Consider the following 13983-nt stretch of genomic DNA (forward strand, 5'->3'; position numbering starts at 1 on the left):
AATGGTATAATCACATTTTGTTTAAGTTACATGTTGCATATTTGTTATGTTTAAATATATTTAGACAAATTATATTTAAAATGCCTTATTTTCTTTTGAGTTGAGCTTCATCTTTTCTCACTCAGTGTTAATTTTTTTTTCTAGTAGGAATATAAAACAATGTCTTCCAAAAGTCTTCCGATGTTTAGGAATATTTTGAAGTTTCTAAGAAATACATTCATTTGCCTACTATGCAAAGCATTACTTTCTAGAGGTGGGAGTTGTCCTAAAACATTAAACACTAATGCAGTTAAGTGCCATTTAGAAAAAACACCTCGAAAAATATACGTTAGCTCAAAAAGTGCCTGATAAAAAAATTTTTTAACATCTTTCTTCTCTACATCAAGTAATCATCAAATTAAAAAACAATTAACATCACTAGATAGTATCAATAAAAAAAGATATGGGTTATTAATAATCATAGAGCAATCTAAATCCACAATCACATTAGTGGAGTAATGGCTTTAGACATTCAACCGTATACAATTGTGGATCTAGGTTTAAGAAATTAATTATAGAGATTTGTCCTAATTATCAAATACCCAATTGGATTTATTTTAGTGAAAATGCTCATTATATATGTGATGAGTTATTTAACTCTATAGAGTAATTTATCTACTGTGATTTATCTCTTTTACAACTGATATTGGACAGAAAATAGTTCAAATGTTGCCTTTATAAGTATGACAGCAGACTGGCTCAATAATGCAATTTTCCAACAAAGAGCAGTACTCAATGTTAAGCATTTTCCAAGAAGTAACAGAAAAAAAACCTGAGTATTTACAGAAAGGTTTACTAATTTTTGAAATTTCACTCACAAAAATTCACATTGTTTTACATGATAATGCTGCCAATGTTAGCTGGTGTTGAAAACAGTGGCTTTAAGTCGATGCTATATTTTATACATACAATACAATTATGTATACATGACTCAGTTTTGTTGTAAAAATCTTTGAAAGATATTTTAGCTTGTTGTGGGTGTTTGGGAACTCATTTACCAACAGCAGCAGCATAATTAGAAGCAATTTAGGAACAATTTAGTTCAAATAAGCATAGTTTAGTTCATGATGTTTCTACAAGATGGAATAGTTCCCTCGATATAATTGAAAGAACGCTTGATCAAAGAGTTTTTTTAGCAACCTATACAGCTATACAGCTAAAAATGTCACACCAAGGAGTGAGGCTTTTTTAAGTATAATTACTTAAATTGAACAATTAAATCGGTACAATTGAGTTGGTAGACAAACCACTAGATACATTTTTGCATAATAGATATTTATGTCTTTCTACTTTTTGTGACCCTAGATATAAATTAATATATCATAAGAAAGATAAAATTAAAATTAAAAAATTGAATAAATAAGCAGATACAAAAAATGCAGTAACAATTTAAAAATTGAATCCTCTGATTTTGATTGTAACGAACTCACAGAAAGTAACACAAATGAAGCTATTTCAAAACCAGGTTATCCAATATTTAAAGAATGTTAGTTCCCTGATAGTTCCCAAACTGAAAACTAAAGAGGGTTCTAATTTTGTAAATACTGCAAAAGATTGCAAAGATCAAACTAAATTATACATATAATTAACATTTTTGTAAATAGCAAAAGATTGCAAAGATCAAACTCAATTATACATATAATTAACTATAAAAATTGAAGATTACCTAAAACTTCCTCTTGTCATGGATAAAGAAAGTCTGCTTTTATAGTAAAAAAAGTTGTGGAAACTCCTTAAGAAATTTAAAAAAGCCCAAAAGTTTCTTTCAGCACCACAATTGATCTGTAGAAAGTAAGGAATTGCAGTATTGAGGAAAGTCAGTATTATATTTTGGTCAGTATTAATAACCAGTCACTACCAAAGTTATGACATTAAAATTTAAAGTAAGTTTTTTAAATATCAGCACTTTTAAAAGTTTGGTATTTAACAGTATCTTTTGAAAGTGTTTGATAGTATAAACCAGTGTTTCCCAGCTTTTTTAATGCCATGCCCCACCAAAGCTCATTAAAATTTAAAATATCCCCCATGTCAAATATGAAGAATTTTTAATATTATAAATTTTTCATAAGTAGCATAAATGATAAACTACAGAAAGAAATCACAAAAGTTATTTATTAAATAAAAAAATTCAAGTAAACAAAATATAGTAAACAATATATAAGTAAATAAAATAAAATACATCAGGTATTCGAGTCTAAAATAAACGAAATTTAATGAGATCCTTGTGCTTGATGCTGGTTACAAAGAGATTTTATATTGGGTTCCAATTTTGTTAGCTTCATTCTTAGATCTCCTTGTTGTGTTCATCTCCTTGTTGTATCAAAACGATTTCTTTTTTTAAGTATCAAATCAGTTATGGCACTTAATCTGCATTCAACTAAATATGAAGAAGGAAATGGTAATAATAGTTTTCTTGCTCATTCTGTTGTGCTTAGATATTTAATTTTGGTCTTCAAAAAACCTTGCCATCGATCCTTTTATATTAAATAAAGTTTTAACTGACTCGTCATTTTGCATATCTGCTAATTCTTGTTGGTACTGCATATTTGAAATATGATTTAAATTAACTAACATTGGCTGCATCAACGAAGTTGAAAAATCAATTTCTTTCAAATTGGAAAATTTATTTTAAATCTGCTGATAAGTTTTTTAGACGCTCAACAGTATTAAGTATAGTGGTATCAGTTACTTCACATTTTTGAAGCCAGTGAAACTTTGTGTTTTGGTAAATGTCTTTTTTAAATGGTTCAATAGACGTAATAAAACCAAGTATCTTCGCTTTTGCATCGACAAGAGTTTTATTTGTTCCTTCAAGCTCTTTATTCAATATATTTAGTTTTTCAAAAATATCAGTTAAATAACTCAAATATGCCTTAGAATCAATCGTTAACAGATATTGCATTTCAGTTTTGTTGCTTAAAAAATTACTAAGACTATCAAATAGTTCCATAAATCTTTTTAAATAGTTCCCTTTCGAAAGCCAACTTACCTCAGTGTGAAGTAAAAGTCTCACATGGGCTTCGTTGTTTTCTTCACAAAATAATTTAAAAATGCGCTCTTGTCTTGCACTTGCTTTAATAGAATCAATGCATTTTACAACCAAGTTCATTATTTTATTTAGAACAGGAGAAAGATTTTTAACTACCAAGTTTTCCCTGTGAATAACAGTGCACAAGAGGCATATCTGGATTTTAATCTTTCATCAGTTTTAAGCAACCGTTTATTTTGCCCGTTATATTAGGAGCACCATCAGCAGCACAGGACGTTATATTTTTCATCTGTATTTTATTTGTATATAATTAACTTTTTAGAGTAATATATGTATTTTTAGCGGTAGTGCTGCTTATTTATAATTTGCAAAATTTCTTCAGCAAAATCATTATTATCAATGTATCTGACATATGTAAGTAATGCTGCTTCGCTGTCTCTTAATGTTGTCCATTTGCACCAAAAAAAGCCTTGTTTTTAATTTTTCGATAAGTTGTATTTCAACATCTTTATTCATTTCATCGATTCTTCTGCTGACGTTATTGTTACTTAGTGGCATGGTTTTCACATCTTCGTCATCTTTTCCAAAAACAGTTTTAACAAATGTTGGTATTAAAGGCTTGCTTAACTGCTCTCCTATTGTATGATTTTTCCCAGATTTAGCGATGAATAATAAAATTTGATAGCTAGCCTGTGTGATTAATATTAACATTATGAGCAGTAAAGAGAGACTTTAAAGTTGCTTTTTTTTTTCATAATTTTTCTTTAAAATTTGAAAATAATTCAATTTTGAATTAATTTGATCTTTATGTTTTGCCTTCTAATGTGCTTCAAGACGACCTGGTTTCATTGATTCATTGCTCAAGCATTGTTGCTATAATAGACAAAACGGTAACCGTGCATCATGGACAGCAGGTATGAAACCAAATTTTAAATACTCTTCCGAGTACTGCCTAATTTTTTTCTTGCTTGCACTACTCATGGGCTAAAAAATGAATTTTAAAATCAATCAGGAAATTAAAAGTATATTTTTGTAATGTTTCGTATTCTCATTTATTATTGAAAGAGAATCCGCGCTGGGGTTTGTATTATATTTCTATATTTAAATATTAAATTATAAACAACTAGTTATATAAACTGTGTGTAGTCTTCTTGACTTGTTATTCCAACAGTTATTATGTTTAGCGCTATGGCTTTTAAGTGAGAAATCCTCGTGCGGAATTAGTCTCTCAAGGGAATACTTTTGCTATAAGTTTCCGTGCAATTCTCTAAAGGAAATTGCTTATTTTGCAATTGCTAATCGTTATCCTGAACTAGCGTTTGAAATGATTGTCCAGAGGAAATTGTTTTCGTAATAATCATTACATATTTATTTATTTTTCTATGAGGCATCTAAATTCTAAATAATTAAATTTGTTTACAATTATATTTACTTACCAATTATATTTAAATATCACTTATATTTATTTATAAAATGTATTAAAAGTTTGAAAACAACAATAAATTCGAACAACTGCTTTTATTTCTAGTAAGCACAGCACTGCTTTTATAAGCACAGCACTACTTTTATTTCAAATTAACGGTAACACACATTGACAAAACGATGCAAGCAACTGATAATCCTAATCTAAATTCTAGATTTCCAAATCAAATCCTAGTTTGCCGAAGCAAATCTTAGTTTTCCAAATGCATTTTAGCGAAAAAATTTTGCATGATGCACTTCATAATGGACATTTCCTGGAGGCTATGTGGTTAAATTAAGACTGAAAAAGTCCTTTTTTTTCCATTGCCCTCGAACAATCAAATTGCCCCCTGAAATTTTTCTATGCCCCACTGGTGGGGCGTGCAACCTATGTTGGGAAACACTGGTGTAAACTTAAATTATCACCACTATGAAAAGAACCAAACACCTCTTGGTTAGCCCGTCTACAAGACAATATATTATCTTAAATAATTGTTCATACTTTTTACAATACTCCACCATTTTGAAATTTTTAAACAAAAATTAACATTTTTAAATTGGTTTTTATTTCCCCAGAGACAAAATATGTATCAAGGCTTGATCAAAATAAAATACTTGTTTTACCACAGCAACAATAGACATCTCTATGAACATACTTGAGTTTAATAAAATATCTTTTTTATTTAATTTTCTATTTAACATTTTAAGTTTAAAAAATGGTGATTTATTTAAAATTTAACACGTTTTCATTATTTTGAATTAAAATTTAACTTAGTTTATTGTAGTTATCAGATAAGGTGCAGAATAAATTTGAAGTCTAATCTAAGAAAGCATGTTTTCTAAAATTAGCATGTTTGTTCGGCCGAACCAAACGTTCAGTGCATCCCTACTAAATATATTACAAATTTTTCATTTTATGCTTAATAAAATGCTGTTTTGATTTTTATTTCAAATAAGCAGATAAGAATTGTATGTCATCTATTTAAATCATCTTCAATAAGGAATTTTTCTATTGATTTTAAAAGTTTATGTTATGAATAGGATAAAGGAAATATTTTCATTTATTAGTTAATACACAGAATAATCTTCGTTCGTAATTTGCTATCCTTATGCATAATGCTCTTGAAATAGTAATGTTATTGATTTAGGAATGATAATTCAAGATGATACAGTTTTTGTAGCTGGGTTGCCTCCGTCAGCGACTGTAGAAGAAATAGCTACTTTTTTTGGACAAATTGGGATTATTAAGGTTACTAATTGTACATATATACAAATAAATGTGCGTATTGTGTAAGTTTTTATTGTGTAAGTTTTTATGTCATGAATTTTACTGTATTTTATTAACCAGATGGACAAACGAACCCGGGAACCAAAAATTTGGGTATACAAACATCGCGATGGAACTGGAAAGGTATTAAATTGTAATTTACAATATAATGCGAAAGTAGTTGAAGTCATTTCTAAAAAAGATATTTAATCTACTTCTAAATTTTATATTTTATATATATAATGATTCTAAAAATTCTAAAATCTTAATGACGAACATATTTTTCAAAACTTGGTACATTTTTATTTGATACAGACCTGTTTGACTGTTCCATTTATTGTTAAAGTTATTTGAAAAATGCAATAAAAAATTGATAATTGAATGATTGTTAATTTGTTTCTTTGCATTATTTAGTGGCAGTTTCTAAAGGTTGTTGCTGTGCCATGTTTTTAATCAGATTTCTTTAAGCAACTCAGCCTGGTCATGAGTTAATAAACAGCAATTTTAATTTACTCGTTCTTATATACATTTCTGAAGCACTTTTACTAAGTTCAATATTGAATTTATGATTTATAGGGTGAATGCACAGTCACATATGAAGATGCTGAAGCAAGTCAAGCTGCTGTTGATTGGTTTAATGGCAAGCAATTTGGTTCTAATTCTATTAAAGTCTCCATAGCTCAACGTAAAGCTCCTGAGGAAGGATTTGCTTCTAGGGGTCGTGGTCGTGGTGGAGGTGGTGGTCGCGGCGGTGGCGGCGGTGGTGGATCAAGAGGGCGTGGAGATGGAGGTAATGTTTTAAAATAGTTTATAAATAATATTTTATACACATACATAAATTAACTAAACTCTTTGTCCTTTTAGGATTCAGTCGAGGCGGTGATCGTGGTGGTGGTAGAGGTGGCGGTGGCGGAAGGGGTAAATATCTGTTGATATTATATAATTATAGATAATACTTTTTATGTCTATTCTTATTTTATTTATTTAAATCTATTTTGTTAATTAAAAACGGTTTTGATTTGAATTAATTAAACGGTTCAATTAATTTTTCCAGGCGAAAGTCGAGAAGGTGATTGGAATTGTCCAAAGTAAGAAAATACAAGACACTTGAATTCGATATGTATTTAAAATTAGTATTTTAAGTTATTTGCTAATTTATCCATGTTATTTTTAGATGCGATAATTCCAATTTCGCTCGTAGAAACGAATGTAATAGATGCGGCGAAAGCAAACCTGGAGGTGGTGGAGGAGATGGTGGCGGTAAGTTAAGTTAAAATGCAATAAAGGTATTTCTAAATGATTTTCTGTTATCTCTATACATTTTTTATTAACTTAAGGTTATGGTGGCGGTCGTGGCGGAGGACATGACAGGTTAATGCATAATTGATATTGACGAAGTTTTTTATTTTTTGTTTTATTGTTAACTTTATGTAAAGATTTATTTTTTTAAACTTTACAGGAGTGATAGATCTGATCGTAGACCACGTCCTTATTAAACGATTAATAAATTTGCCAATTATTGGGTAGCTGTTATGCGTTCTGGTATTTGTAGATATGAATGTCTAATTTTTTGGACACGTTGACCTGTTCTTATGTGTTAAAAACCGCCAAACTGACATTGGATATTGGCTTGTAATATTGTTTTCACGATTCGATTTGGTACGAATTCTGATATCGTTGAAGTCACTCATTGTTATCTCTTACTGTGTAATTTCGTCGTAATATGACTTCAAAAAATAAAAATTACGCTACAGATAAAATTTTATTGATTCTAGCCTACTAATTTGATTGTATAAATTTTATTGGCAAGAAATATATTTCGCGCCTTTGTTGCCTTATATTACCTTTTCGTTTTAGATTACCAAATAATATTAGGCCAATCACTTCAGCAAAAAAAAAACTAGTTGCACTGAAAAAAATTCAAAAAAGCTTAAATTTGGTGGCCTATAACTCAACCCTATTGAAATTTCCTATATCGTAAATTATGACGTTTTTGATTTTCAAGCGACAACTTGATTTTTATATTCTCACCTAACTTAGTAGTACATGTTTCAATTTTCACCTAATTGAAATATGTGCTACTGATTTTCGTTGACCTCTACTGCATTTTCAATTTTACAACTACGTCTGTCCGGTATTTTTATTTTGTTAATTTGAATATCAGCCGAATTTGATCAGCCTTGGCGCAGCGGTTGAAGCGCTGCACAGTGGGTCAGGGGTGAGCAGAACCGACTTATATTGATGTAATTATTTTTTGTAAATTTGTCTAAAGACCCCCCCCCCCCAGCACTTTAAAACAGATATAAATTTTTCCCTACCTTGACTTTTTTGAGCTCAATATATCAATTTTACTACAAAAATAGCAATATTTAATTTTTCAAATATTAGTGAAAATGTAGTTAATCATAGAAATGTAATATGAGGACAGCAAGACAATTTATTTCTTAAAAGTTTATATTAGTCTATTGACATGACATTAAAAAAAGAATAAATGTAAACTCATTTTTTTATGCTTGCTTTTTTTCAAAATGTTATTCAATAAAACCCCCTAAAATTTTCAACACTTTTTTTAACTCAGGCCAAAAAACACTGGGCCGTACATGTGATCTACTTCAAATTACACTCTTAAAGATATAAACAGGAATTATCCTTTCCCGTATATTATTATTGATTTAGTATCATTTCCGGATATCCAAATAGTTTTCTGGAAATACTATTAAAGCCCTAAAATAAAATAAGCTATTTTGGTTTTAAGATTTTGTAAGCAGAACTTGTATCATAATTTTTAATTTTACAAATGAAAGGCTTATTGAGCCACAAGAACAAATATTTGAGAATAATGTCTTTTAAGTTTTATTTAAATCTATAAAATCAGTGCTTACCTATTATTCTCTCAAATTTATACATCATAAAAATACTAATGGATATTATATATTGGACAAAAAAAAAAAAAAATTGCGTATACTATTTATGATTATAAAAACGATAACACATTTTTGAAAAAAGTGTGGCTTGTCATTGTTTCAAGTAAATCAAATTAGACTTTTAAACTTCTACTAAATGAGCTTGCTATTTTTATTCGTTTTTTTACGTTTTATAAATGGTTATCTACAAAGACATTCATCTGCATCAAGGCTGTCAAACTCGCGTCCCACAACATATAATTTGTTAATTAGTTTTTTAGGAAATTATTTAATTTTTTTTTAATATTTATTTCGTTCTCAACGATCGCCTTTTTGAATTTTTAATTGTTCATTTTGTAATTTCAGTTTTTATTTTAAAAAACGTTCATAGAGAGTGTGTTTTCTTTTTTTTTTTTAACCCATGTTAGGATTTGAGTTTGACATGTCTGATCTACATAAAAAATAATTGCAAAAGGAAAAACCCAAATAAAACGTTTTTAACTAGAGTATTTGAGCTTTTTTGCTTGACATCATTCAACTACAAAAACTTAACGCTTTTGTAGTTTAACGCTTTTGTAAAAAATCGGCACTTCAATTTAGAGATCGATTTAATTATTTTGACTAATTCACCTAAAAATCTAATTTAATTTTATTTATAAATAGAGACCGCCGATCCGTTATTGTTTATCGGATTGTCGTATTGAGCACCGAACTATCTATGCTGAACCGTTCAAATTACTTACGGATTGATTTGATCTGAAAATAATTTATCAGAAAAAAATTCGTTAAAGTTTTTTCGGATTATTTTTTCGGACTACAATCCGGATTCGATACTTTCGGATCGGATTGCAATTTTTTTTTCGAATTGGAATCCGAACCGATATTATTTTTACGGATTTATACGGATTCAGAATAAAGAATGCTTTTGAAATAAAATTCATTTTTATTTATTTATAATATTCAAATATACAATGAAACAAAATGATTTCCGTGTTAAAAAATAAAAAAAAAGTCAAAATTACACTGAAAGTTAATCATTTTTGAAATTCATTTTCTGTCCGCACAACGTCTTGAATTTTGCTGAGTTACTTAGTGTTTTCTTTCATATATACCAACATCTCAACCTTTGAGATTAAAAAATTGATCCTTCTAGAGCTGTATATATTCTCTGCTGTTGAGAAAACTCTTTCAGATGTTGATGATGCAACGGGTATACAGATATTTTTTCTGGCCAACCTTGACATTGTTGGGTGAATATATAGGTTTTGTTTCCCGAATTATAGTACATTTGTATTTGCTGGAACTAGTTTTGAATTCAAATACCCCTCAATTTCAGCTGAAATGGCTCTCTTGGTGCTTGTTTCACCTCCAGGATTAATGTAACCTGCACCAAACACTTTCTTCTTTAGTTGTTTAGTGAAATCAAAGTTTTCATCATTTTCATCATTCAACATTGAAGGGGAAAAAGTGCTTTGGCTAGCAAAAATTTCGTTTTTTTGACAGTTCTTCCATAGCTTTCTTTTCAAATTTTTCCCTCTCATCCACAACGCACATCCCCTTGCTGTTAGGATCTAAAAACTGAGCAATAGAAAATTCAATATTCATCAACTCACATTCGAATCTTTTGTTTAGATCTTCATTGAAGTAGTGAGCAATCTCTTATGACACCTCGGTTTTTGGCTTGACTATCTTCCTTGCTAATCTTCCTCTCATATTGTATTGGCAATTAATAACGGAACAGTTGCTAACATTCTTTTTGCTGCTGCATTTCTCCGAGAATTCTGAGAAGCCTCTCAGAAGCCGGATGACAGATTGAATATATTCCACTTCATCTTCTGTTAGTAAAAGATTTGTCAACTTACAACCACCAGAAATAGTAAGGTTCGGATTCTTAAAAGAATGCATCGCCGGAAGAAGATCCACCACAGACTCCATTTGATGGAGGTCAGCGATCCATCTTGTGGGGCATCTCTGCACTAACTTTGATCCGGAGTTATTCAAGGCTTTGGCAGCTTTAACTAAATTCATAGCTTTTTGAGAGAACTGGTTAAAGTGACCTACTAATTTTATTATTTTGTGGTTAAGAATTGGCCACTTCGAATATCATTATTATCAACTGCACTACTGACAACCAGATTTAGACGGTGGTCAACGCACCAAAGTGCACTTTGAACGCCAATTGATTTCCTAACACCTGCTTGGACATTAGATGTACCGTGTCAACTGTTATCCAGTCTTGACTCCAAAATCAAGTTTAAGTTTGTTGATATATTTATTGAGCTATTGTATATTCTATAATCTTGGCAATATTGTCGCCAGTATGTTGTATGGGGAAGTAGGACATTTTAATCGAGAAACGCTTAAACTGGAACTTTGAATCTATATAGTAGAGTGTAAGGCTCATGAAAGACAAATTGGTGTGATCAGTGGTCCACACGTCGGATGTAAAGGTCACCCCATCAAGATTTGACTTGTCTGTATTGAAAATGTTTTTTACTTGTTCCTCAATGAATTTAAAAAGGAAAGGAATGTATTTTGTAGATATATTTTTTGCTGTAATGGCTCTGAATTGACCGTTGGTTGCAGTTTTCATCATCCGAATGAATGCGTCAGTTTTTTTAATAGAAAATGGCCGACTGTCCTCATTCACCTGTTTAGTAATGTTAACAACAGTTCTTATTTGATTGATGTCAGTAACTTCCCATTCTGATTTGGTAGCCTGTTTTCTACCTTGCCGTGTCTGTGTGTTGGAAGTGCCACAAGTCCTTTGGTCTAGGCTGTGGCGATGCTGGTGCAACATTTTGTGTCTATGAACATCTCCTCTTTTTTCCTCTTTCTTGTGTTTGTTTAAAATCTGAGTCTTCAGAGGCAAGCTCATAAAAAATGTCTGGTATTATTAATTTGTGCTTGTCTTTCCTTTCTAATTGTTTATATAAATTCAAGTGAACTCTTTTCAAATGGTTTCTTAAAGGACTTGTGGTGCTTTCATTGATTAAGTATATTTTGCCACAGGTCTTACATTTTGCCTTGTTTTCCTCAACATTGTCGAAGAATTCTCAAATATTAGATAGCTTTGGCATCTGAAAAGAAAAAAAAAGTGAAATAAAAAAAAAAGAGAAACGAATCGGATTAAGTTTTTCTAGATTGGATAAGACGAATATTTCGAATTATTTATTGAATTTAAAATCCACAAAAACGGATCAGTTTATTAATACTGATTACTTTTCGGATTTAAAGTTCGAAAACACGGATCAAATTACATTTTCGGTTTACGACCTTCTTATTGAAATATTTGTCTCAATATTTCCTTAATATTTGCCTTAATAAAACGTGATTGATACATGCAAACAGTTTCCGAAAAAGTACTAATTATTTAAAAGTTATTTGAAACTTTTCCCTAATATTCGTCTTAAAAATAAATGATATTTTAGAGGCATGCATAAAGTTTTCAATAAAAGAACTAATTATTTGCCTTAATTGTTGAAATGAACGTAACAATTTTTCAAACTAGTTTTTATCTCTATTTCCATTTTTATTTCTATTTCTATTTCTATTTAAGTAGAAGAAATATAACAATATAAATTTTATCAGATAAATCCAATAATTGAAGCAATCCGCAAAGGAAATTAATTCGCAAAGGAATTCGATCCACAAAAAAACGAATTGTTGTAGGTTAGGATTTCCAAATAGGACTGATTGAAAATAAAATAAAAATTTATAGGACGCGCACATAATAAAAATGTAATTTTTTTGGACCGTGCCATTTAATGGTGACGCGAACGGAACGCGATTCGTATAATTCGCTAAGCAAATTAAAATAATAAAAAATAAAAAAAAGAGTTAAGTTAAATTACTTTAAAAATTAATAAAATTTAAAAATATCATATAATATCAAAATAAGTATGGCAGTTACAATTGAACAAATTAAGAAAATATTTCAAATGTTTAAGGAGTTTAAGAAGGAAACTGAGACATGATTAAACAGCAAGAAAAAAATGTTTTAAACATTATTAGTTCGAGTATAAAACTTTTATACGAGCGTTTGGACAGAGTAGAAAAACATATCAGTGAAAATAGTAAGGAAATAAAATCGATAGAAAAAGAAGTTGAAGACATTAAAGTAAGTTTAAAAAACTTTCACGAACAACTTATTGAAGAAAAAATTAAGAGCGTCATTATTTCGCAGGATAAATGTAGTTCAATAAGCGTTACCCGGAATAATGAATCTGCATTCACTAAAATTACTTCCAAATTAAGAGAGATAGAGGATCGATCCCGGTTTTAATACTGAGAGTAATGATGACTATTTCAATAAAAAAAAATTTGAAAGTGAGTATTATTCAATCTATGAATATCTACTCAATTTCTTAGTAAAACAAAAAATAGCAATAGTTTTTCAATTTTAAATCTAAACATTCGAAGTATTAATAAAAATTTTGATAATCTAAAATTATTATTGCGTGATCTAAATCATGATTTTTAAAATAATTAATCTTACGGAAACGTGGTTGAAAAGCAATGAACTAAATTCTAATTATGAGCTAAGTAATACGTGTCAATTCACCAACCGCGTAAAATATACTTTGGCGGTGGTTTAAGTAACTTTGTTCACAAATCTATAAACTTTGTTTTGCGTAATGATCTTAATGTTAACGAAATAGATTGCGATTCGTTATGCTTTGAAATTATTATTAAACCGACCAAAAATATTATTATCAATTCTATTTATAGAAAACCAGGTAATTTAAAATTATTTTAAATCCGTTTGGAAAATTTTTTAAGTAAAATTAACATTTCAAAGAAGCACACGTGTACTTAAATTATAATTATTAATTATAATTTAAACTTGTTAAATCATGCTTCAAATGTAAATATTCAATGCTTTTCAGATACGCTTATTCAGCATAATATAATTCCCTCAATAAATAAATCAACGAGAATAACTAAGACCTCGTCGATGTTACTAGATAATATATTCACTAACAGTTTTCATAATTGCTTCTTAAAATTAGGTATTATCAAAACCGACATAACTGATCATTACCCAATATTCTTAATTCCAGATAATATAACCCTTAACCGTTCTGTCTCTAAATCAACAATCTTAGTATTAGTAATAGTAATAGTAATACAAGCTGCTGTAACGACTATTGTCGCGGAGCATATGTTCTATTAAAGTTGGTGAATTAAAATTATTACGTATACGTGGTAAAAAACACGTAGATAAACGTGATGAAAGTCACGCATTAATTTATGGTTATTAATTTTAATGACTATTGTAGTTTTATAATTGTCATAGGAATTATAAATTTGTATTTATATAC

General features: G+C 29.5%; 1 protein-coding gene across 1 annotated transcript in view; it reads left to right on the forward strand.

Annotated features, from left to right (window-relative positions):
* LOC100197414 (RNA-binding protein cabeza) overlaps positions 1-7594 on the forward strand; it is a 28594-nt gene extending 21000 nt beyond the window's left edge. Inside the window, exons 8-15 of the mRNA XM_065807422.1 lie at positions 5638-5738; positions 5838-5900; positions 6333-6546; positions 6621-6674; positions 6811-6844; positions 6931-7016; positions 7094-7127; positions 7216-7594. Coding sequence (XP_065663494.1) covers positions 5638-5738; positions 5838-5900; positions 6333-6546; positions 6621-6674; positions 6811-6844; positions 6931-7016; positions 7094-7127; positions 7216-7252 — 623 coding nt within the window. The 3' untranslated portion in view covers positions 7253-7594. The remainder of the gene's footprint in view (positions 1-5637; positions 5739-5837; positions 5901-6332; positions 6547-6620; positions 6675-6810; positions 6845-6930; positions 7017-7093; positions 7128-7215) is intronic.
* Positions 7595-13983: the final 6389 nt, after the last annotated feature.

This window comes from Hydra vulgaris, chromosome 10 (genome assembly GCF_038396675.1).
Source record: "Hydra vulgaris chromosome 10, alternate assembly HydraT2T_AEP".
NCBI classification, from domain to species: domain Eukaryota; kingdom Metazoa; phylum Cnidaria; class Hydrozoa; order Anthoathecata; family Hydridae; genus Hydra; species Hydra vulgaris.